The sequence below is a fragment of the Furipterus horrens genome, unplaced genomic scaffold (assembly GCF_987537825.1).
Source record: "Furipterus horrens unplaced genomic scaffold, mFurHor1.1.pri manual_scaffold_11, whole genome shotgun sequence".
Taxonomy (NCBI): Eukaryota; Metazoa; Chordata; class Mammalia; order Chiroptera; family Furipteridae; genus Furipterus; species Furipterus horrens.
The window spans coordinates 56,819,148-56,844,791 of record NW_028327181.1 but is presented as its reverse complement, the minus strand read 5'-3'; the positions used below and the strand labels follow the sequence as shown (position 1 = coordinate 56,844,791).

Below are 25,644 nucleotides of genomic sequence, written 5' to 3'. Positions count from 1 at the left end.
AAAAATATTGGAAGGTGTGAATTTTTAAAAAGGTCAATATGTAGGTAAATGAATATTGACTGTATAAAAGACAATAAACTGATGTTTTATGGGTGTGTATATATATTTTTAAAAGACAATAACAACAGCATATAAGCCAGGGAGATGATAAATAGAGTTAGCGTTGTAACGTTCTTGCATTTTCTGGAATAGTGTTAAGAATACCAATTAATGTTAGATTTGAAGTGAGGGATTCTCAGTATAATCTAGGGTGGCCCGCCAAGAGAACAGTAAAAGAGTATAATACCCAAGGTAATTGTGAGAAAAGAATGTAGTGAAAAATTACAAAATCCAGAAGAGAACAAGGAAGGAGAACAAATATAGATGAATAAAATATATTTAGTGTTTTAGTATTAGAAGCTCAGATACATCAGAATCACATTAAATGAAAGAATTAAACATGCCAATTAAAAGACAAAAAGTTGCCAGAAAAAACAAGCAGCTGGGATGGGAATGGGGTAAAAGGGCAGGAGAAGAGGGTGACATTTACCTGCATTTACCTTCTTTGTATAAATCTGACTTTGGAACGGTGTTAAGGTTCCCCCAAAATCAACAATGATGGGAGGACTCTGTATTGGAATGCAAATGGAAACAGGAATCTAACTGTACGTCCAGTAAATAACAAAGCCAGGCTACAGGGAGCAGGGGCAGATAAGAACTAGTCTAAGTAACTTTTGAACATGGCATTTTGACTCTGTGCTCTCTGGCTAAAGACAAAAAAGTCTTTAAACACATACCATACTAGATTCTAGTGAGTAGGTTTCTTTTACACAGAGACATGGGGTAACGATTCTAAAACTACTTTCTCTATATTTTAGGACTGGTCAAATAACTAAGTATATTGTGAACAATGAGAGCCAGTTTCTGGGGGAAGGCTAGAATGAATCATCTGTTGAATTGGCATTGGAGGTGTTACGATTTATAGTTTCTGATAGATACAGAAATATCATATGGAGTATGTCTGTCTGTCTGTCTGAGTCTACCTGACAGTGGCACCAGGAGCAATGAGCACACTCAGTACCCAGATCTTTGTTTCTAAATACTGTTTTCCACGGAAAGGTACCAGGGCTCCGTGGAGAAATGGCCGGTTCTGGGACCGGGGCTGGGAACATGCAAGATGAGCCTGAAACTTCATGTTGAGCCAGAAAGGAAGTGTTCAGAGAGAATGATGGGGGCGTGTCGTGAGGACCCTGGAGCCAGCTGGAAGAGGCTCCTCCTGGCCTGTCTGGGACATTGGGCTCCTCCTGGCCTGCCTGGGACATTTTGAGTATCAAAATAATAATAATAGTAATGAATTACAAACTATTGAATAACGTAAGAATCTATAAGGCCAAGCCAATATGAATCAATGAGTGACTATATAAACAATGAAGGGAAAGCTCTTCATTGCAGTAGAATACCAGCTATTAAATGGAGAAGGAATGATGGAGTTAGAAAATCAGTGTTGACACAGACAATGGCATGGGGATTGCCTAGGGGTGGGGGCTGGGTGGAGGGGAACAAAAGAAAAAGCGGGACAACTGTAATTGCACCAACAATAAAAAAAAAATCAATGTTGGCAGCCCTGTAATCATTGATTCGGGTAAGTTTGGTGAGAAACAAGATATTGACATAGTCATATAGTATCTCCCCGCACTGTACTTACTGAGCACAGAGAGCGAGGCCCGGCAGGCATCACTGTCACCAGGGGCTAAAATGAACACTCACCAGTAGTGACATAAACAGAAGCACCGACGGGACGCAGTCTCCCTTCTGTGGTGTGTGTGTAACCTGAGTCTAACCGTGACGAAACATCAGACGATCCCAAACCGAGGCCTTTTTTTCTTTAACGCGCCCCCCACCCCGAAAACAGGGCCTTTATTTAAAATATAAGACCCTGAAAGACCAAAACTGAAGGCCGACTTCAGATTGAAGGACACTGAGGAGACGCGATAACTCCGTTCCACACAGGAGCCTGGACTGAATCCTGGATAGAGGACGTTTTCTTTAAAGGACATTATTTGGACAGTTGGCAAGCTTTGAAAAAGGTCTGCAGATAAGATTAGATAATAGTATTGCATCAATGTTAATGTGGTGATTTTTATCCTGGTTATTTAAGGGTATGTCCTTGTTTTTAGGAAATGTAAACTGAAGCACTTGAAGGATGCCAAGTCTGCAACTTACTATCAGGCAGTTTGGAAAAAGCAGCTTTGTGTGCGCGTGTGTGTGTGCATGTATGTAAAGAGAAAGAACACAGATTTGGGGTCTCCTGCCCCCTTGTCCCACAGAGAGAGCGCACGCCCGTCTCTGGGGCAGTTGGGCCGCTCACAGGGGTGCTCTGGCCGGGGGCTGGTTGCAGCCAGCTCCTGGGCACCTGGTCGCAGCCCTCTCGGGGCGAGGCCCTCCCTCCGGCCTGACTGTGGGCTCTAAGTGTCGCCATCGTGATGCCTGGGAAAGCAAGGCCTCTCACCTTGCTTTCCTTCTTCAAAGGTGTCTTGGCTATTCTTGGCCTTTTGAATTTCCATTCAGATCTTAGAATTAACTTGGTACGTTCCCCAGCTGAGTGGAAGAAAGGCTCTGTATTTGCTTCTCGGTGCCTTTAGCTGTGTGGTTTTCTTGCAGCTTTTCAGAAGAGCTGCTTGATGAAGTTCTGGGGTCCGTGACCGCCGAGCTCCAGGACGTGTGTGAAGACTACGCAGTAGCCGTGTTCACCTCAGAGTTCCTCGAGGCCACTGCATGAGGCTCCCCTCCACGGGGCCCGTCACACTGGACAGGTGACGGCACCGCCCCTGGTTTGAGCCCACAGCAACTCCGTCCTCAGCTGTGCATCCAGGCCCGGAAGGGGGGCTGCCCTGAATGGAAGGCCGTGCCGGGGGGGTCGTCCTCACTGCGTCCACTCACTGTCACAGCAGTGCTCCTGGTGGTTTCTGTTGGAATATGGTCTATTTATTAGTACCCAGGAAATATGAATTGATTATGGCTATGTAATATTTTCTGAATGTATAATTTTCGTATTGATATAGTCACCCTCTGGCTCAGTTTTGAAAAGTAATTGATAGGTAGATTTCACACAGGGATTCAAGTTGCTCTTGAACCCCTGGGTGGCGTCAGTGCCAACAAAAGTGCAGTTACTGTCTGGTCCCATCACTGGCTCGTGTTTCCTTCGTTGGCAGTTTCCCAGCAGGACGCCTGTCCTACAGGGTTACAGCGCGTGGAGAGCCCAGGCTTAGGTTATGCTGCCAAGCCTCTGCCTGTTGCGGCTCATTAAGAATAGGGATCCACCCCTTAGCGGTGCGCAAGAGTGAACACGCATTTCTCTGATGTTCGGTTCCTAGGCGGTTTTTCACACTTTGAGTTCCTCAAGGTCTTCTCCTGTTATTGGCTGACATATTCTGATACATGAGACTTTCTCTGAATTCAGAGTGGGCCGGGCCTTCCCTTGTGCCTGGTCGTAGGTGCAGAGTTCACTTCCATCTCTGCTGAGGGCAGACGTTTCTACGTTCCCAGGGCACAGAGGAGCCTGGTGTAGGGGTAGGGAACAGACTCGAATGATGTAAAGACCTCTGGGTCTCCAGAGAAAGGAAGAAACCGAAGAACCATAACAACTTGGTCCTTGAACACCTTCTAAGTTAGGTTTTACCAAGAGAAAAGCCCCTGTTTTCAGAAACTCTGGATTCAGAAAAAGGAATGTGTTAAAAAATAAGGCCACACCCGTAAAAAGGTGCCCTTCGTTTTTTTTGCCCGAGGCTTAGAGAGAGAAGCGGGAGGAGGAGTGAGTGCCCTGAGTGCGTGCAGTGGTGGGGACCTCTCTGTGCCATGTATAGCCTCGTCCCTGGGGCCTGGGCTCCGGAGCACCAGCGCTCCAGGAGATGCTGTAAGCTGCTTGATCCCACTTATTTGTACAGAATTGATTTTTGTTTAATGTTAATGTTTTCTTGATTAATCTTATAAACAACCTGAGAGCTAAAAAGGCTTCAAGGGAAATGAAAGGTTTTTAATTTGAGAAGTTACATGTGTACACTTGAATTGATAGCTTAAAGTTATTTGTGCAGCAGTTTTTACTGTGCTGATTTTTTAAATAAACTCAATATTTTAAAGTATGTGGGTGTCTGTTTGAAATAATTTACATCTTCTTCCCCCAGGCAATGTGAAATGTGATACACAAAAACCACCAAGAATACTTTTATATTTTAGATGAGCATCGTGAATTATTTGCCGCCCCTTACCCACCAGAAAGAAAGAAATGATAACGAAAGCTAACACCTAGTGAGCACATGCTGTGTGCCAGGCGTTGCTCTGAGTGCCTCCCATATACCTTTTAATCCCAGATCTGTGAGGCAGGCACCATCATTATTCTTATTTTGCAAATGAATAAAATGAGGCCCAGAAAGGGAAAATAAAGTGATCAAACAAGCCTGTTCTTAGTGATGCTGTGATCATGGATTCACTTTTCCCCATAAAGATAATTGTCACAATTTTGAGAGTTCACATGAGTGCCTTGTCCTGCACTTGTCCCCCATGGGCTCATCCTAGATGCTGTCGGGAGCATCCTCTCCTCAGCACCTGCCGTCTGCTGCGCAGCCGCGTCCAGACATCTTTGCTGTGTCAGGCTCTCTTCGGTTTCTCTCCGCCTCCCCCGGATGGGCCTGCCTGTCTCTGACTCAGCTGGCCTCCACGTCAGGGTCTACGTTACAGCCCCAAAGATGCAGGAAGTCCAAGCCTTCAAATACAGATGTCCCTGTTGGTAGCCTTGCTCTCTCCCAGACCTCTAGAATTTTTGTTCTTCATGAACAAAGACTGTGTGTGTAGGCCATTCTCTAATCCCCTTCCGTTTCCTCGTGACCTTTGCATGTATTATCTTCAGAAACAGACGTGCATGAACGTAGCTGTCCCAATTTATAGAGATGATGAAATCCCTCAGTATGTTTTTCGCACTCTCCAGTCTGATCTGTCCAGCTTCACAGCCCTGGTCATGTGGGGGTTTTAACATGTTTACCTATTTGCCTCTAGTCTGTTTAGCTCCTCAAAGACAAGGTGTCAGTAAATCCTTTTGAGATAGGGACAGAAGAAGGCACACTTTTTCTTGGGATGGGTATAGGACTGGGGTTTGTCACAGCTCGGTGAAACCTATAAAAATCTGCGTTGCCCTTTTGTGGCCCGATGTGGAACACCACCCATGGAGACCGCAGACCCGCCTCTGAGGGGCTGACGCACCGGGAGTTCAAGCTCAGAACCTCAGGATCTTGCCTGCCTCTTGAACCCAGGGTGCACCTCGAGGACCCACTCTGCTCTTGGCCCTGAGTGCCTGGGTCCGCAAGCTGCAGCGTGGGCGCGCAGGCCATCAGGACTTGGGTGGCCCGGGGCCTTGAGGACAGAGAGGCGCATGGGACCGCAGAAACGACTCTGTCTCAGGGCTGTGGTCCCTTCCTCTGCCGGTCGGTGCCGCAGGCAGGGAAGCATTGGAGTTGGGGAGAGAGGGTGATGGGAGTCTTCTTTCTCCCTCGGCTCCCTTCCTTGCTCCCAGTTCCTGCTACCCTGAACGGAAGGGTGGGGGGGGGGTGGGTGGACGGAGTGCCTGGAGGAGCCAGGGGCTGCGAGGCAGGAGTTGGGGTCTCAGTGAAGCCCCCCAGGACCAACAGGAAAGGAAGGGGCTCCACACCGAGTCAGAAAGTTTCCAGTTTTCCCGGTGGCACAGTGTAAGCTTCCTTAGCTCACGGGGGTTTCTGAGAGAAACTTATTTCAGCAGCTGGAGAGAGGGATGCGAGTTCCCTGCAAAAGCTGTGAATCAGGAGTGTCTGCACCACGTCACCACGCCGACACCGTCGCCTTTGGGAGGGCCGCTGTGGAGGGCTCAGGGCTCTCTGGGCTCTCGAAAAACAGGGAGGCAGCGAGTAGCCAGTCTGCTTTCTTACTAAGTACTGCCCTTCCCATTTAGCTCCCCGCTGGTTCAGGAGCAGAGTCTGGGATCTGTTTCCACACGGGTGGGTTTGCTCGGTGGGCTGGGTTGGAGGGCTTCCTATCAGTCTTCAGTAAGGGCCCCAGGAACTCCCAGAGTGGGAGGCCTGGGCCCACTGTCCAGCCCAGGTGAACTTGGTGTACTGACCCATCCGAGGGGGTCCTACCCGGATCAGGAACGCACCACACTGATAGCCGGACTATCTCAGGCTGTCCGCCGGTCCTGTGATCCGACCTTGGCCTCACACCAGGGCTCTAATCTAGGCCCCTCTCTGGCCCAACTCGTGTCGCTGGGCCCTGCTCGCCCTCCCCTGAGGTGTGGCTCCTCACCCGCAGCCTGGGATGGGGACCCCAACGCTGCACCCACTCGCATTTATCTGCTGCTCTTCCTAGTGGTAACCCTCATCCATTTTTCTTGAACCAAACCTGCTACCTCTCCCCATTGTTTCTGGTGGCTTTCCATCTATCCGACCTGACTTTGCTGTGGCCTGCAGCTGAGTCAGTTCGTCCATTCCTGCCACCACGTCTGTCCCCAGCCCAGCACCCAGAGGTGGGTCTGGCCAGAAAGCTCCCTCAGGTGCTGCTGCCTTGAAATAAATAAGCACCTTTGTTTCCACTCTTCGCTGAGGCCTGGCTCTGCCCAGGGTGTGCCTTCGGGCCCCTCCCCTCCCATTCCTCTGTGCATCCAGGAGAGGCGGTTTGTCTCTCCCTGTCACCGTTGTCCCCTCCTGACCACTGCTATGTGCTCGTCACAGGGTGGTCTCTCCCCTTCGGAAGTCCAAGCCATACGTGTACACCATCCCTGGGTGTGTCCTTCCCTCTCCATGAGACCCCTGGGTCTCTCCGTCTGCTCATTCCAACACCTTAGAATCCTTTGTAGAAAACCTTAAAAAGCCTAGTAGTTTCAGGAGCATTCATCCCTCAAAAGCCGCTCACTTTAACTCCCCCCTCAGCGCCCAGCCATACGCTGTGCCCTGCACTCCCGTTGCAATGCTCCCCACTGCCCTCCTCTTCTCCCTCTCTAAGGATGTCTTCTTACCTCGCTTTCCTCCTGCCCAGCCGTCCTCACTGCCTGCCTCCCGGGACCTAGCCCTGTGTCTCCCTCCGCTCCGCCTGGCTCCCTGCGATCTCCCACCCACACATCCTTCCCCTGTCTTCACTTGGTCTTGGTGAGGTCAGCCCAAGCCTCCCACCCGGGGGCTGCAGAGTCCTGCAGAAGGTGGCGGTGCCTGTGCTCAGAAGCCACTGCACGTTGCTGCCGTCCTCTGCAGGGGGCCGTCAGGACCCGAGTCTGACTCTCCCCACGCCTGGCAACCCTCTTGGGAATGATAGAAGTCCAGGGAGCCTTCTGGCTCCAAAATGCTGTGATCAAGAGCAGCTGCAACATTTAGATCCCGGATGTGTGGGCTCTGCCATCCACCCCACAGCCCCAGGGGTCCCTAAGCCTGGGCTGAACGTGACCCAGGAAGCTGCCAGCAGACACAGATCCTCGGGAGCTCACAGGAGGCCAAGTCCAGAGCTGGGGGGTGAAGCAGGCCCCTGGAACCTGCGCAGTCACCGTCCTTCACGGCCCGAGACACCTTCTGGGAGAGAGTCCAAGCTCCGGGGCCAGGCCCAGGAGGGGCGCTGGCTCTCCTCAGCCCCAATTGTTCAACACACTGTTTTTGTAGAGTTACCTAGAGACCAAGAGAGGCTAGGTAAATAACACCATCCCACACCTCCTCGGCACTTCACAGCTCAAAGCCAGCCTTTCAATATGTTCTCTCTTAAGTCACTGGAATGACCCTGCTTCATGGCCTAGCAGCCACTCGGGCTTATTCAGAACGTGAGCCACGCGTTGAAATCCCGTGGGACCTCCGTGCCTCCGTTCCCTGATCTGTGCACGGGGTGGTAACAGTCGTGCCCACCCAGGGTTCTGGGAGGATTAAGGGAAATAATCCGCGCAGACACCTAGAATAGCACCTGGCAGATGGTAAGTGCTCAATAAATGTTAACCACGAGGTTTATCACGGAGACCCTTGTAAGAAGGAACCCTGAGGCCCGCCCTCACAGCCTTCGCTCTCACGGGCCTTCATGTCTTCTTCCTGCTGTTTTCTCTCCTGCTTCTAAGCCCGTCTCTCCTTGCCTTGCCCTTCCAAGCGAGCACTTGGCAGCACTCTTCCTAGCCATGCCATTTGGCTGCCCTGCCAGCAACATGCCTCTGGCTCCCGCCCCAGCCGGTCTGCCTGGGCCTCCTCGGGTGGTCGCACTGCGGACGGCACTCCTGCGAGCTCGCTCCGGGGCTTGTGGTGCCGCCAGGACTTTCTGAACTGGACTGCATCCTACAGGGCAGGCAGCACAGTATTCACAGCCGCATTTTACAGGCGGAGAAATTGAGGCCTACAGAAATTAAGAGACTCACTCGGAGTCACAGAAACTCACAGGGATGGATCCCATCTCCACCTCTTGACTTCAAGCCTAGTACCCTTTCCATTCGCAACACAATTTCGTCTCTCTCTCAAGTAGATGATTCTTAGATGGCCTAGAAAAGCTGAGCAGATGTCAAGTGTCAGTCCAATCTCCATTTTTAAACATTTGCTATGGCCCTGCTCTATGCCAAGCACCGAGCTTTGCTCTGGTGCATACAAAGATGAGTAAGACATATTTTCTACCTTCCTAATGGAGCCCAGCTCAGCGGCCCAGTGGCCCAGAGCCAAGCCGCTCCCCCGGTTTCCATGCACTGCCCTCCTCTGTCGCCCTCGTCCCCTGCACTCCTGCGAGGCCAGGCCCTGCCCAGAATTCAGCCCCAGAGGGACAATGATTGTCTACTATCCCCTGCCTGAGCGCCGACGGGAAGTGCTTTACTTACACGATCTCATTTGAGTCTCACACTGACGCTGAAATAGAGATCATTAACCCATTCTAGAGGTGAAACTGAAGCCAGGTGAGATGGAAATTTACCCAGTTAGAAAGCGGTTGTCACCGCGTCCTACCACATATTTTCCTCTTCCCCATGTACCACAGCGGGCCCTGGCACCTGCCTTGCTGCTGGCCCAGCCCTTCCTTCCAGAACCTCCCACGAGGGGCTGGGCTCACCTCTGTCCTCGCCTCCTGTGCCAGGGCCATGTGCTGAATTGGATGGACATGCTCGTACCAGTCCTTGTTTGGGGCTGTGCCTGGGCCTGCCGGGCCTGCCCGCTCTGTTTTGCAGATGGCCTCTGCCCCATCTGGGCCAACCTCGGTGGTGAAGCCAATGTCCCCAGCCCTCCAGTCTAGCTTCCTCCTGTCTCCTAAAGGCACTATTCTCTGGCAGCCCCTCCCCACATGGTGGCACACTGGGGCCAGCAGCCCCAGCCTGACAGTTTGACATTCAGCAACCACAGCAGAATAAAGCCCCTCATTCCCAGGAGGATCAGCCAGTGCCACTGGGTTGCTGCTCATTGGTCTTATTGGCCGAGTTCAGGCAACAAGCCTGGCCCCGACCTAATCCTTGTGTTCTGACTGATCAGCTCTGAGACACATCCCCACCTCTGATAAGCAGGTTAGATCAGTAGCGTCTTAACCTGACTGGACTGAATGTGGAAAATTGGACCCTGTTACTTGAAACAGAGGGAGTGGATGCTGGACAGGCAAAACCTGCCAATGTGCACTGCACATGGTAGCTTGTCTCCTTAAGCCTGGGTAATACAACAGTTTTTAATTTGCACTAATAGTCATTTAAATTTCAGCCCTGGCTGATGTGGCTCAGTGGATTGAGCACTGGCCTGTGGACCAAAGAGTTGCTGGTTCGATTCCCAGCCAGGTCACATGCCTGGGTTGCGGGCCAGGATCCCACTTGGGGGTGCACAGGAAGAAACCACACATTGGTTTCTCTCCCTCTCTTTCTCCCTCCCTTCCCCTCTCTCTAAAAATAAATAAAGTCTTTAATAATAAATAAATGTCACTACATGCTATGAAAATGCAGAGACAATTAAGTAACACATCCTCCTAAGCAGAATGAAAACAAAGGTGAAATAGAGCAAAAAACAGCCACATTTTTACTGAGTGAGGGTTGCAATTTTGGTGGTCTTCCTGGAGGAGGTGGCATTTGAATTACACCTTGAAAGATGATTGAAAACCTGCTAATTAAAAAAGAGGGGGAAAGACCCTCCAGGCAGAGAGAACAGCACAGACAAGGCTAGAAGTCTTGAAAAAGGAAGAGCGTATGTGTGAACATAACTCAACTAGGCTAAGGTGCTGGAGGGGTTTAGCCAAAGCTGAGACAACCCCACCATCATCTCAGTATAAGTGAGTGAGAAAGAGAGCGTGTGTGCCAGAGGCTGAGTGCATCTGGGGCAGTGAGATCGGTCTCTGCAGCTCATTACCCCTCCCAACCCAGGATTTTTGTCCAGCTTGGAGAAGATGCCCTTGAATGGGAATAAGCCGATTTTTCCCTCACTGCATCCACCCTCCCTTCCCTTGAAAGCATGCTTTGCCCCAGATTGCCCTGCTAGGCTTCCTAATCTTTATTCTGTTTCTAAATGGGGGAGTCTATGGGGAGCCCCAGGTCCCTGCCAAGCGCTCCATCTGTAATCAATCCCGCCTCTGAAATCCAATCCGTAAAAAATTCCAGCCTCACCGTAAATGTGCCCAGAGGTCTGCAGGGACGGGCTTTTACAGTGAATGAGAAGTAGAATGCTGCCCAAACCACTGAATCAGAACAATGGGACTTGGAGGGAGGAGCTCACAAGAGGGGCAGCTGCCGAAGCCCAAGCAGCTGCAGTGGGGCTGAGGCTTGGCCAGCACCTGGCCTGAACAGCTTTCTTGGCCCGAGGTCTCCATCCCCAGCCTGGCCTCGGTGCCTTTATTAGCTCTTGTTAATGGATTTTACACCTGCTCAGTGTGACGGAGTTGTCTTGGCAATCTTCAAAGACATGCAGAAGCTCCTCTGGGCCCTCCACTGAGAAGCCCGCAGCCTTTGTCAGCCACGCAGGTGGCTCTCCAGCCAGCACTTACTTCAATGTCAAAAAGAAATCCTGGGCACATTTAACACAGATGTGCGGCCCACTGAGCCACAGTGGGGTCTTCAGGAGGGCAGTGGGGGCTGGGCTGGTCCTGCTGTGCTTGCCTCTGTGGGGAAGCCAAGCCTGGCAGACCAGTTCCCCGCTCCGTGCTGGGGCCTGAGACCCATGCAGAGCACAGCTGCAGCCCTGTGACCTGTGGCATGTGCGACGGAAGGCCACCTGCCTGTGGGAGGGGACAGGGATGCTGACTTGGCTCTGCCAAAGCGTTTAATTAACTCAGATAATCGTTCACAGCTTCAGACACCAACACGCCCCAGACTCCCCATGCTCACTTAGGGGGGCTGTTTTCCGTCCACACAAAGGGATGAACTAAAATAGCAGTTCTTGCTATTTTGAAGGGTCAAGATCTCTTAAAAAATCTGAAAAAAAAAAAGAAAAGCTGTGGATCTTTTCCTCAGAAAACATTGAGACATACACATGTACACACATACAGATGTGCAAACATGCACATACATATGGACATATACACATAACACACACATCGACGTCTGCACACACACACAGAAGCATACATGCACATACTTGCAGCTTCACATCCAGTTGCAGGAGCCTCATGATTCTCAGGTCCAGCTGGCCTGGACACCAGGTAAAGGAGCCCTGAACGGGAAGATTCTGTGGCCCAGCCTGGCCCCTGTCATACTCCTTGAAGTTCCTATACACACAGCAGTGTCCCCACCACTAAGCACCACCCACTCTCCTACTCTGAGGAGTCTGAGGAGGACCTATTACTCCTTTATCCACAGACAAGAATGAAAACCCAGAGTGGGGACAGATCTCACAGGAAATCAGACACCAAAGTGGGTCTAGACCCTTGGGTTTCCCCTGCCTGGTCTGGGGCTCATTGACTCCAGCACTGTTTCTTCTCCCTTTCTTTTAGCCAGGCACCTTTTAGATGCATGAAAAGAATCTTATTCCCTCATCCCAGGAATTCCTAATAACTCACTGTAGGGAGGAGAGCAGAAATGTACCTCCCCACATTGAGGTTCACTGTATCGTAGGCCAAGAAGGCTTTGGTTAAGTTTTATTTTCTACAGCTTGAAATAGAATTTGAACTCTGAAAATTGTAGTTCTTCTTATTTCCCAAGTACAAAATATTGTAACGTTGAAACATTAAAACTCAGGCAGCCTGTGGCAGCCCCAGCTAAAAAGCCTCCTCAGGTGTTGGGGCTGTTGATCTAGCCCCTTCCCAGGAGTCTCCTGCGGTGAATGCCACAGAGAAGTGGCAATCCAGAATCACTAAGGGCCTCTTTCACACACCCCTAAACAGCAGACCTGGAGGTTTCTGGAACCCTTGCCTTGGGCAGATATCCAGGAGTGAGCTTTGGTGGGGAGAGGCTGCGGGACCTGTAAAATGCCGTAGCTCCCAGATCTAAGTAAAGTACAATTCCGTGGCACAGCCTGTCATGCAAACAGTCCAGCCCTCATAAGGTCTGAGACTCCCCGTGCCCTGAGAATCTAGCCCTGGGGAAGCAGGATCCATGTCCTACAGCTCCGTGCTCCGTGGGCCCTACCCTGCTCCTGGAAGTGGGGCAGGCCTGGCTGGAATGAGTGGTGCAATGATGAGGTTCCCTTAGAACCCATTTTGTGGTGGGGGTATCGTGGTGAAGAGAGGGGCCATCGGGCCAGAGGCATTCTGCTGCAAGATAGCTGTTGGGCTTTATGTTTCTTGGCCTTCATGAGCTGCCTCTCAGTTCCTGCCTGCCCTCCACATCTGTCCTTGCAGCCTCCTTGGAGTCCCTGAGACCCCCGATCGCCTGCCACTCAATGCTCTTTTTGCTTGAGAGAGCCCAAGTCTGTGCCTGTGACAACGGGAAGCACCCTTATTGCACACACACCATCTGTGCCTTGTTTCAGTTCTGCGAGCCAACGCTGCCCCCATGCCCCAGCAACACTCGCTGCTTCTCAGGGCAACGAGGGGTGCCAGTGTTACGGCTCCATGAGTAGCAGAGGGAGACACGTGTCACCGGCTAACCCAGCAGTCCTGGGCCTGGTCCGTGATATTGCCAGGTGTTCCAGCATCACAAGAAACACTGTGTTAGCACAGGAAGAGGAAAGTCCTTGAAATTCTGTGTGTCCTTTCCAATATTTGTGAAGGAAAGCCTTTGAAACTGTGTTTGCATCCCAAGGCCCAAAAGACAGGAAAGGGCCCCTAGTGCCTAAAGGAAGAAGCCCATTAGCACCTTTAGGAATCCATGCCCCAGTCCTGGAAAACTGACACCGCCTTTACCTGTCAATCAATATGTAACTCCCTCACCCCCTCCCGCCCACTGTATAAGCCGTCAGAGCAAAGGACGCACTCTCATGAAGCTCTTGGTGCTCTTGGCCTTCTGGGCCCCGGGCCTCTGGCCACCCTAGGGCGAGCTCGCCACCCCGGCCTTGGGCCACCCTTGCTTCTGCTCTCCCATTCACTAATAAACTTTGCGTGCATGCTAATAGGCTCGCTGATCTGTGATATTTTTACTGTATTGGTAAGAAGAGCCAGCGTTTCTCCAATAACAGAGGGGACGAGGAGAAAGTAGGAGAGACTCCTTGCCACAAGCCAGTGCGCCTTCCCTCCACCTCCACAGGACAGTACAAGGAGAGGGCTCTACACTAGGAGCCTGGAGATCCCCCTCAGCATATTCTGTGCCACCAACAATCTGTTTTTGATTCCTGTACCTGGGCCCCACTTTCCTATCTGTAGAGTGAGGTGCTGGGTCCACTGAGCTGGAGCTGGATCCTGCCGACCCCGACAGGTCCCGAGCCTACACGCACTTCTAATTACTTAACTTCCTCATTGGCATAGGAAGCGCCCACCCACTTAGGAGTCACTCCCCAGGAACTCTGAATCTAAAAACAGAGTGAAATGTGTGGCCCCCCGCCCTGCACCCAGCATCCCTTCCATCACATTCTTAGCGCTACACCTGTCTGACTGAAGTCAAAAAGCTTCCTAGGAATACTGTCCTTCAATCCTTTGCCTTCCTGCCTTTGGAAATGGATTTACATAACATAACCAGAGGGGGTTTCTAGAGCTGCCTCTGTATTCCCCCACAGCCCTTCCTCTGGGCCAGGATGTTTTCTTGACAGACAGCGATCAGCCAGTAATTTAATCGGCCCCTGCCTGGTGAAATGTCTCCCACCGTGGTTTACTGGGAGCCGCTCCGAAAGGGCTGTTTCTGTCTTCCTGGAAGGCTGCGGTGCCTGGAGTCTCCAGAGTGTCCTTACACTCAATGAATAATCTAGTATATCTTTAATAAGTGGAGTCAATTGACTTTCAAAACCCTAGTAAAATTCAGCCTTTTAGTTATTCTGACCAGAAGCATTCAAATTCCAATATGAATAGATAGCCAGGGCAGTGCAGGAGAGCTGCCTGGGGGTGTTGGGTTGGCAGCTTCGGAGGAGGGAGGCATTGATAGTCCCGGGAGGTCTCTCCTGGGGCCGAGGCTGAAGCATCTGTGCCCTGGAAAACCCTGCTGACTCAGCTCTCTACCCACCAGGACACCTGGCAGGGAGCTTTGGAAACCCGAGGTTGTAGCCAAGCTGCAGAAGCTCTGGGTAACTTGCAAGTCTCGTGCAGGCAAGGCAGCACAGAGTCAGGGCTGATGGCGGATTGTTTGAGGTTGCACCTGCCGTTAGTGATAGAGCCTCGGCTTCTGGGTTTCCTGTATCTTGCTTTCTTTGTCTTATTTTTCTTGTCTTTTTCCCTCTGTTAGTTAAGGAGGGATCCTGTGCCTCAAAAGACTTGGGTTAGCATACCTGTTTCACCGCTTATTGACCTAAAGAAAAATACCTAGCCTCTCTGAACCTCAGTTTCCTTATTTGTAGAATCAGAATGGTCAGAATAACGCCCCCTGCATTATGTTGCTATAAGTATTAAATGAGGTAACATATGAAAAGCACTTAAAACACTTCCGGGCACATAGCAGATATCTATTACTGTTGTTAATATTATTGTTTTGTTATTAGTAGGAGAGACTAGAGCAGGCACGAGGAAGAGCTTCCCAGGCAGTCTGTCAAGGTTTTAACCAAGTCTGGAGGCAGAGGGAGGGACTGAACCTCTTAGGGGTTCCCTCCCCCCAGTGACTCTGCTTTGGCATTTATTCAGCAGCCGCCTGAGCCCTGAGCAGTGCGGGGTCCTCGCTGGGGAACTGAGACTAATACACCGTGCAGAGCAATCAAGAGGGGTGGGGGTGGGGCTGGAGCTGAGCTTTCCTCCCACGTGGGCGGTGGGGCTGCCGAGCTTCAGCCCTGTGGTGGTACAGGACGCCTTTCCACGGTGACTGCAGCTCGGGCCTCCCACCTCCTCTGCTCTCTACCACCTGCGGGGAGGTTTGTGGTGGGTACCGCTGTACTCGGCACGGGGGAGAGGGAACATCTGTATCACAGGCCAAGGTTCCGGATCAACAAGGCTGCAGCCGCAGGGCTGCCTCCATGGGAGCCTGCCAGGAGCCCTGGGAGGGAGAGGCGATGGAATGTTCTGAGCAAGTGGACTCCTGGCTGGAAGGCAGAGCTCTCGGGTTCTGAACTAGGGCAAAGTCACTGCCCTGCTTGGGTGTCAGTCTTACCACAGTCACTGAGGGCGCTGACAGAACGACCTGTTTAGAGAAAGGTGCAGGTCCTGACATCACCACAGTCCACTGCTGTGTGTGAGCCCAGCGAACCCCTCCCACGGGAATCCAGGAAGCACCAGGGATGTTTATTGCAGCCGCATTTGTAGCAGCCGGGAGCTGTGAAACCGAAGGGGCCATTAAGAGGGGTCTAGAAAAAAAGATGAGAGGCTACCACCCTAAATGGCTGTCCAGATTGGTGGGAGATGTCAGGGGCTGGGGATTAGGCAGTAACACCTAGGATGTGCGTTTCTGGTTCAAACAAAATAAATAAAGAAGATTCTGGTCTAGAGGATCCTCGGGATGTTCCAACACGGCCATCCTGTGTTTCCGTGGTACGTGGCCGGCATGACCAGAGCTGGAAGCTTGCTGGCATCTAGAGAAGAGACCTCACCTGAGCAGGAGGAGCCTGAGGGGAAGGCTGGCTGTACCTGAGGCAAGGTGTACAAGAGCCATGACAGGTGTAGATCATATACTAGGTGCAGATAAAGCGACCGTCTATTACATAATCTGCTTACGTAATCTGGACATGATTTCCTGCCCTTGTCCATACCATTGCGTTCGTAATGAGGGACCCCAGGCGATTTTCCCTGTTGATCTGTTGCTTTCTTAGTGCCTTATCATCTATGACTGTGTTTGGTTTTCAGAGTTCTGGCATCTGCCATAAATAAACAGCGTTGGGTGGGGGGCAGGGGATGGGAAGCAGCGAGGCAGAGTCTCTGCCTGAGCTCCTTTGCACGTGTTCCTTCCAGGCACCGGGCGCTGCGGGCAGCAAGGGCTCCTTTTGCTGCAGAGTTTTAGATTTTCGCCTAGTTTCTAACTTGTATCTGGTCTAAGTATAACTTGAAGACAACAGAGCTTGCTTGGGGCCAATCTCAACTGCCTTGACATCAAACAAATACAGAACACAGCTCCTACAGCAAAAGCTGAAGCTGAAGGAGGCGCAGCCGGTTCCGTGGGCAGTGGAGGCCCCAGCCGGCCCACTCTGTTCCACAGCATGAACCACTGCACAGCCTCCCTCTCCAGCTAGCTCCTTCCCCACGGTCCCCCTCCTCAGGGGAGCTGCTACATCACTCTGCCTCCACCCAACCACCCTTTTACTTGAAAAACCTACCCCTCAGCCTCTCCAGACCTTTTCTCCCAAATACCACTGGGTAAGATACAGAAGCGAGCGAAAAGCAATGGATGATATGAAATTCAGACTTGGGTCTCAGTGCCTCTCAGCATTCAAGTAAAAAGCTGGTGAGACCCCGTTTAACAGGTTCTGCAAGGGATCCTAAATATCTTCTGAAAACACTGAGGATACAGGCACATGAATGCTGTCTGGATTCCACAGCCCACCCTTGTGGCGCAGAGTGGGAAGGCAGTCCATGTCTAGTACAGTGGTCAGTGTGGTCGGCTCCGTGCGGGTCTGTCTTGGCTGGGGGTCCTTACACATGGGGGGCTGGGGATCTCCTTAGGCTTCATTTGTTGATCCGAAGGGAATCTCCCTGCTTCTGCAGGAGACCTTCATTGCATCTGCTGTGAGGGTGGGGGCAAGGTTTGTCCGTGTAACTGCTGGGTAGGGGCTCTTGCTAGAGGGGATGGGGACAGGCAGGGTCCTAACCCTTCTTGAGGTTGAAGGTCGAAGCACAGACTAGATTAGCCACAGTCGCCAGCAAGGAGGAAAAGAAACACAGCACCGATGGAAGGGCACATTCCACCCAGCATCCTGGCTGGTGGGCAGAAAGGTGGTGGCAAGAACATGCTGGCCACTCTCAGCTATTCTGGAAGGCTCCAACGGAGAGCATCTGTTTCTGGGGCTGCTTCTGTGATTGGAGGTGGGCCCCGTAGCAGTGGACAACAACCAAGGGACTTTAAAGTGTGGGAATCAGTAAGGAGGGGGCCAAGCAGGAGACGGGGCCAGGCCAGGAGACCCTGAGGGAGGGACAGCATCTCCAATGGCTCAGGTGAGAGACAGCAACGTGGCCCTGGTGGGGGCAGTGGGGCCTCTCTGTCGTGGTAACTTCTGTTGGAGTGCTTGAGTTGGTTGGCCCAAGTCCTGCCCCAGACCTCCCTCCACCAGCAGTGGACAGGAATAAGTGGACAGGCCCATTGTCCTGCTGTTCAGAAAGTCACTATCAGAGAGCTGGGCAGCAGCCAGGCCAGGCCCAGCAGGCAGGGCATTCCTAACTCCACCAGTCGTAATGTGTCCAAGAGGAAAGTGAGCGTAGCCTGGCATGACTGCCTTTCCACGGGGCCATGTTGGCTCCTCAAGACTGTCACTTACCTTTCCAAATGGTTGGATGCCACCTGTCCATGATTGATTTTCCAGCCTTGGGTCTGTGGTGTGGAGGGGTCATCCCAGCCAGCTCCTGCTGCCAACCTGGAGCTCCCCGATCTGTCCACATCTGTGCACACACTCTCTCAGATACTAGGCAGCACTGGCCTCTGCACATGTTTTTTTCCCAGTTATTTGGGCTGCAATGCTTGGCTGGGCCTGGGAGCAGCTGGCCACTCTGGAGGCAGAGACGGAACAGACTGTGGTCAGAGGAAAGGGCCTGGGCAGCAGGTCCCAGGGAAAGCGTTTTGTCTGGAACCCCGACACTGTCATTTTCGTCACAGAGCTGGGAGGCCCAAGAAACACCTGCTGGTGTCTGCAGGCAGCCGACGTCAGCATCTCTAAATTGCTATTCTTTTCTTTAATTAAGGGCAATTCTACTGATGCAGGAAGTTAACTTCCACCGGTTAATCTAATGGCTGTGAGTCCTGATGTGTTTGCTCTGTCTGAAGGCAGGCCCAGACTTCCTTGGCAGCTGGTAACAGTCAGCACGTTCAGGAGCTGCCTGGGGCAGGGGGCAGGGCCCCACGTTCCCTGTCAGACTACATCCACGCCAAGGGCACTGCCTTTTAAACGGGGCTAGGGTTGTGCTGGTTTATGGAGGGGAAGCTGTGGCTTGAGCTTGGAAGTCTGTTGTCATGTGGCAAGTCCCCTCCATCTCTGGCCCATTGTTTTCCCAACTGAGAAATGAGGGTGTGGAGAGGGGTCTGGCTAGATGATTTCTGTAATTCCCATCAACTCAGTACCTCCCCCTAACTGCTCCCCCCACCCTCCCCAAGGGTTTATGATGACTGGACTGAGTCGTGGGGAGGGGTCTCAGTACCCACCTCGGCACTCACCTTCCCCGAGCAGGGCATGTTTACCTGCACGTGTGTGTGTGTGAATGTGTGTGTGCACACATACATGGAGATGCCAGGAAATAGCGCGACCTAGGCCAGACAGTGATCACAATGGCTGCCGTGAGCCAAGGGCCTGGGGAGGTGCTCAGACCCAGGTGTGACCCCTGTGAAGCTGGTACATTGCTCCTCTGTGGCCACTCACACCTTCAGACCAGGTGGCCAAATCTGGACATTGTCCAGGTGGTCAGGCCTCTGACTGGACCCCACCTGCAGGGAAGGGTGAGGGCAGGACGGAGCACAGGCTTCAAATCTAATCCTGGATGTCCAAGTCACCAAACTCTCTCACCCTCCGTTTCCTGGTGTGTGAACTGGGGATGATGCAGGAGACCCCAGAGAGTTGCTGAGGGTTAAATGACAGGATGTGTGTGCAGCCCTGAGCACCCTGCCCGTCCAACCAACATCCACTGCTCTCCTCGCCCCCACCTCACCCCAGTACTGGGAGAGGCTGCAGGGATCCACTCCTGCTCTCCCAGCTGGTGGCCAATGGCACACACTGGAGAACAGCTAGGCTTCTGACCTTGAAGCTCCTGAAATTCTGTCTGTGGGCGTCAGCGCTGCCACCCAGAGTTCTTGGAACTGAAGGCTTTCTTGGGATGTGGGACTTTGCGTTAAAACTGGGACAGTCTTGGCCCTACCAGGATGGTTAATGAAGCCACACTAGGGATTTGGGACAGGGCCCTGGGAGGTCTTGGAGTTGTTGGGTGAGGCATAAGAAGGACTCACAGGTGGGTCAAAACAGAGACAGAATTCAGGGAAAACATTCTCAGGCTCAGCACCATCCAAAGAGGGAAGAACTGCAGGAGGCACTGAGCTCCCTGTCCTTGGATGTAATCAGCCAAGAGCTGAAGGGCCACATGGTAGGAATTCTGTGGGCAGAGTCAGAGCCCTAGCAGGAGTGTTGGACCAAATGCCCATTAAGGCTCCTTTCGCCCCAGTTTCCATAGAGGGGCTGAGGGCACCCTGGAATCAGGACCATGGCCAGCCCAAGGATGAAATGATCTGATGGACCTTTTCCCTGGAATGTGGAGGTGGGACAGGGTGGGTGTGTGACTGGCTGCAGATTGTAACTGGGCTTTAACCCTTACCAGTTTTTCAGAAGGAAGCAGAGAGCACCTTTTCTGGGGAGGGCTTGGTGGGAACTGTAAAGTTATTTGAGGAGTAGCTACCCTCTAACCCCTTTTCTGGCTTGGGGGATGTTGGGAGCTGCCAAATTGGGCTGGTCAGATACCTGTTGGGCGCCCAGACCTGTCCTGGCCCTGATGAGGGAGAGGACCGCTGTCCCCTGGGGTCTCCCCTTGGCGACCACCCAGGCACCACAACAGCTGGCCATCCTTGCCCCCTGTTGGGGCCGGACTGTGGATCCGTGGCTGCAGAAGCCACAACCCAGACCTCCCCAGCCTCCACCAGGACTGTTCACCAAAACGTCTGCCTCCCGGGTTTGGGAGGTGGAGGGAGTACTGCTCACAGCTAGGCTACTGGCCTCCCCAAACTGGGCTCCAGGCTGGAGTCCCAGGGGATCTGCCTACGTTGTACATGTCCTTTTAGAGCCAAGGGCATAGAAATCACTTCCTCTCTGAGGCCAGGTCAGCCCCTAGAAATGACGAGGAGTTCTGGGGTAGGGGCTGAGGAAGGGGTCCATCCCTCGTCTCTGATCTCTGGAGCCACCTCCTTCTTGGCTTCGTGGGACCCTTCCGGTGTCCCTTCCTCCTTCCTCTCTCCTCCTTTCTGCTGGCTCAGTCACTCCCCCGTGCCAGGCTCTGTGTTTCTCGTCTCCTCTGAATTTTTATTTCTGAATTCCTCTCCCGCTGGTGGTTCATCCCCAGGGCGGTGTCTCTAGCGCCGGGTCTCAGGGTCTCTGCGCCCCTGACTGACTCCCAGTACCCGTCCCTATTTCAGTCTGGACCGCAGGATCTCGGGTCTCTCGCGCGGTCTCGCTGGTCCCTGCGCCCGGCCGGGTCTCGGTCGCCGTCGCACCCGCGCGCTGCGGCGGCCGAGCGGGCCGGAGCGGAGCCGGCTGGAGCGGCTGCCGCGGCCCGGGCGGGGTGCGGGCCCGCGGGGGCGGGTTGGGCGCCTTCCTCCGTCAGTCCCTCCCCGGCGGCGGGGGGCGGGGGGGGGGGGGCGGCGCGGCCGCCGCTCGGCGCCTTTAAGGGAGCGGGAGGGAGCACTGAGGCGGCGGCTGCGGTGGCGGCTGGCGAGCGCGCGGGGTGGGGGCGCGGGGCGCGGCGCTCGGAGTCCACTCGGGCCAGAGGTGGCTCAGAGCCGGGGCCGAGCCCGGGAGCCGCGAGGAGCCGGGCAGCTCAGCCGGAGCCCGCCGCCCGGGACATGGCCAAGGCGGGCCGTGCAGGTGAGGGCGGGCGGGCGCCGGGCGGGCAGGGCCGGTGGCTCGGGGGAAGGACCTGCGCTGCCCCCGGAGGGGCGGCCGGCCCAGGTGAGCCCCTAGGGCAGGTGGGCGGAGGTTCTGGGAGGGCTGCAGAGGACGGCGTTGAGGCCGGACCCCTGGTGCGTGCAGAGGGTGTTCCGCGCACCCCACGTCCTTCCTGTGCCCACAGTCACCTCGTGGGACACCGCGTCCCCCTCGCCATGGCCCCGCCTGAAAGGGTTAGGGCTGCGGCGCCCTTGGCCAGTCAGGCTGTGGGTGGTCTCACCACCCTCCGGAGGCCCTGGGCGGGCTCGGGCTCGGGCTCGGGCTCGGGCTCGGGGACCGAAGGGGCTGTCCCGCGGCTGCCGCTCCTTCCCACGCCCCCTAACCAGGACGCGCCTCCTGGTCCTGCCACTTGCTCTATCCAGGACGCAACAATCCGCCGCCCCCAGCTCAGTCAGGCGACCGAGATTTCTTATTGGTAAGGAGGGGGTCCTTCACGCTGCACCCGCTAGTGACCGTCCCGCTCCCTCCCCCCACCCGAACCCCGAGAGGCAGAACCTCTGGCGCCGAGGTCTGAAGGGAGGTGCGACCTCTTCTGGGGTCCCGTGGGCGCTGCCCTCCCTCAGACTCAGGCCATGTAGCCTGCGGTGTGAGGAAGTGGGCGTTAGTCATCCGCTCATTCATTCAGCCAGACGTTCATTCACCAACATCTGCTCTGTGCCAAGTCCTGAGCTGAGCACTGGGGATCAGGATGCAGGCCAGGCTGTGCCCCTGTTTGCACACAGTGGGTCCCCTGATGCTGCGGGAGGCTGGCGTTGAGGAAAGCCCAAAGGGCTGGCCATACAATGGGGGCAGCAAGCCTGGTCTCAGCAGGGCTGGCTTGTGAGGCTGGCACGTGTAAATAAATCTGCCACGAACTCACATCCGACATGTGACGTTGGCAGGTGCTGTGCCATCCCCCGGGACTAGGCATTGGCTTGGCACAAACCCCACCCACCACTCTACCCATAAGTGATGAAAGTGATGGAATGAGTGTGAATTCACGTGTACACACACTAGGCGTGAATACCACTGGGTGGTGTGTTAATCTGCTGCCACCCCACAAATGCTGCCCTGGACCCGGAACTGGGTTCAGATCGCCCTTGTATATGACTCGGGCGTATGATTTAGGTGCCTGAGAATATATTTCCACTCTGTCCCCAAGGCTCCTTTTGGGGTGGGGCTGGTTGTGTGACACACAGCGAGAATGGGGACACATCTAAGTGCCCCCTTTCTCACTTCCCTCCCTTCTGCTCTCCTGGGGGAGGCACAGTAACATGACACCTTTGAGGCTGGAAAAGAATCTCTGTCCTTCGCTGACTGACCTGGGTCCTTCCCCACCTCCACTCCTCCCAAAGGGCACAAGACAGGGTGTGTGTCCGCCTACCATCCCCGCTCTGTGTGGGCATGTGTGTGCGTGTGCGTGTCCACTATGAGCACAGATCACCTGCTGGGGCGCTGCCATCACCATAGCAGTGAATACTTACTGCTCGGAAGATGCACCAGGCCATGTGCACAAGGCTCCCGGGAAATAGGAAATGTTACCCTCTCCCTTTGAAAACATCTGGAAACAGACACTCAGAGAAATAGCTTCCTCAAGGTGGCCCCGAGAGTCTGGGCAGAGGCAGCTCGGTTGGACTCTCAGGAATCTAATGGTGGGACTTCTCCATCACCGCCCCGGTAGGTGACCCCTCTCATGGAATGGGGGTGCTCTCTTGTCCCTCTGCCTTGGCCTGTGGGTCCTTTGGTCCCTAGGCAGGGAGTCCGTGGGAATTTGTCCCAGGACGGGTGAAAAAACTGCCCTGCTTCGAGCATCGGACAGTTTGTCTCTCGTGCTGCAGTTTCGTGCTTGGCCCTTTCCCTCAGGTGGCACAGACGCCCCTGCTCTGTGGGTCTAACGGGCCTGGCTCTTCTCTCCCACACTCAGCTGCCAGCCACTCCAGGAGCCCGAGGGACTGGCCCCAGCAAAGTCGGATTACTCCTCTTACCCCAACAAAGTCAGATTACTCCTCTTCTCAGCTCTTTCAGGCGACTTTGCATTTTGCAAATGTCCCTCTTCTTGAGGTTCCTAAAGCTACAGTCGTGTGTGCGGGAGTCACATCCCCCACTGGCGAGGGCTCGGAGGATGGACTGTCGAGCATTAGAACAGAGAATCCTTGGAGATGGGAGCCCAAGTCCTTCTCTTTACAGCTGGAGCAACTGAGGCCCAAGGAAGGGGTGTCACACAGAGAGGGATGGCCATTCAGGACCATCCACCTCGCATGGACAGACGATGGTTAGAAATGTTCAGGCCTTCGCGCTGGGGACATTGAAGCAAAGGGATGCTGAGGGCCGGGGGTGGAGTCTGTGAGAAAGAACCTGGCCTGGAGTGAGGGGTCTGCTTCATGATTTGTGAGGCGTTCCCTCTAAAAACTGGCAAGGGACCACCTGCTAAGGGAAGAAATAAGGGTTTGGGCACCAGGGCCGCCAGAGTGTATGGCGGCAGTCACCCGCCATAGTCTGGTGGGCAGCACCCTCAGACGTGTGCAGTGCGGTGCCCAGCCCAAGCAGCCAGGAGCTGGAGGAAGGCCGTGCAAGCACCTTCACTTGCCCGGAGATCCCAGGGACAAGAGAGCATGTGATCGGGTCCCAGAAAGGGTTGGGTAAATCATGCAGGGTGGATCCCAACTGGCTACTGCCAGTTCCCCGTCTCTGGGGAGATTTCCGTCGTACAGACCAGGATCATTATGGTGACCAGTTCAGTCTTGAGAGGAAAGGCAGGGAAAGATAGCCCTTGCTCTTGCCCCAAAGGAGCGCTCAGTCTGGAGGACAAAGGGGGCGCGAGGGCCTGGCTCTGGGATGAGAGGCAGCTAGCTGTAGGGGGTGGGGCCCGGGGTGGGGAAGGATCTAGGAGGTCCATTATGAAATGGTAATTTGCAAGGAGAGCTGCCATGGCCGGGCCTCAGTGCAGTGCAGACACGAGGAGGCCAGTGGAGGCTTGAAATGGAGAAGGCTGGATTTCTCTAGGAACTGGGCCTCAAAGATGAGCAGGATTTAAACAGGAAGGTTGGGAGGGGCAGGCTTCCAGGTGGGGCTTGAACAACGACTAGGGGGTTGGAATAATCCCACCGAACTGCTGCCGGCCAGGAATGACGTGGGTGGGCAGGAGGTGCCCAAGGGTGCAGAAATCCGTCTGGCTGAGATGGTGGGCTCCTAGCGGGGTGCAGAAGGTTGAAAGGAAATCTGGGGAGCATTGAGGACGGAAGCCACATGGGAAGATTTGGGTGTTTTGACAGGTCCCTTTGACTGCTATGTGAAGGCTTCTGGGAGGGTGGAGAGAAGAGGCTTTGCCAGGCAGGGAAAGGCTTGTCCTGGTTCCTGCCAGCCGCCCTGCCCCTCCCTTCCTCTCTACTCCCCTGGGGCCCTCCCTCTACCTCCCGGGGGGCTGGCAGGGGTGTTTGCCAGCCCCAGGGCCATGTAAGTGAGAGCCCACCCCCTGCCCCTGCCAGACAAGTAGGAATGGAGGGAGAGGCCAAGAGGGTCTTGGAACCGCTCAGGCCTGGGCAGAACTGTCTGGAGAGGCTGGGCTGGGGCTACAGGGCTGGGCCTTCCAGGCTGGAGAAACCAGTTTATTTACTCCCAGGTGTTGGCCTCTGTTCTGAGGGGAGGAGCCAGCAGCCTGGAGTATATCAAACCCAGTAATTTGGATCAATCACATACTGATCCTACAGTGGCAGAGTTGGAGGATGCTTCCATATATCCATTTTCAAGGCCCTTGTCAACAAGGGGACACTGGGGCCTGGGGAGGGGAGGTGTTTTCCCAAGGCCACAGAAGAAGGTGGTGGTCGGGCCTGTAACCTGCCTTCCCAGAGCTGGTTGGCCTTGGTTCCACTGAGTCAGCTGCTGTCTTGTCTCCCCGTCCCAAAGCCAGACCTCCTCCTGGGCCCCTGCTCCTTGGCTTCCGGAGCAGCAGGGGACAAGTGGCAGCAGAGGACAAATGCCTCGATCTCTCGGAAGAGGGGATGTTTGTAAGCTAGGGAAAGGGACCAGCGCTGGGATTCTCAGTGCTGGGGGCAGGAGCCAGGGGATTTGAGGCAGGACACTTGGGGAACCCCCAGGCCCAGGGCATCAGGATTGCTTTGGCATGTATCTTGGGAAGACAATCACGTTCTGAAAGGGGATTGCAAACTCACCTTCTCAGGGGCCCAGGGGGAGGCTGGGGCTGAATCAGATGCTGATGTGCTCACTCAAGGCTTTCCTAAAACTGCCTACAGGAAGCCTCTGGACACCCCACAGTCCCGGAAGTGCTGAAGCTCGGGCAGGTCTCTTGTTCCTCAGCTGAGTTACCTGTCGCGGCAGACCTGACAGGCCACGACAGGCCCCAGCCAGAGACCCTTTGCTGCCTCTTAGCCCTGGCTGCAGTGTGGTTATGTGAGTCAAAGGC

At 54.1% G+C, this 25,644-nt stretch overlaps 2 protein-coding genes across 3 annotated transcripts in view; both read left to right on the top strand.

Moving 5' to 3' along the window:
- The window catches only part of KIAA0753 (KIAA0753 ortholog), a 57,720-nt gene extending 53,602 nt beyond the window's left edge, over positions 1-4,118 (top strand). Inside the window, exon 18 of the mRNA XM_090292893.1 lies at positions 2,641-4,118. Within this exon, the coding sequence (XP_090149019.1) occupies positions 2,641-2,758 (118 nt within the window). The 3' untranslated portion in view covers positions 2,759-4,118. The remainder of the gene's footprint in view (positions 1-2,640) is intronic.
- A 16,924-nt stretch (positions 4,119-21,042) lies between these two features.
- LOC149997796 (membrane-associated phosphatidylinositol transfer protein 3) overlaps positions 21,043-25,644 on the top strand; it is an 80,015-nt gene continuing 75,413 nt past the window's right edge. For both annotated transcript variants that reach the window (XM_090257629.1, XM_090257628.1), the window contains exon 1: positions 21,043-21,164. In XM_090257629.1, coding sequence (XP_090113755.1) covers positions 21,143-21,164 — 22 coding nt within the window. In that variant the 5' untranslated portion in view covers positions 21,043-21,142. The remainder of the gene's footprint in view (positions 21,165-25,644) is intronic.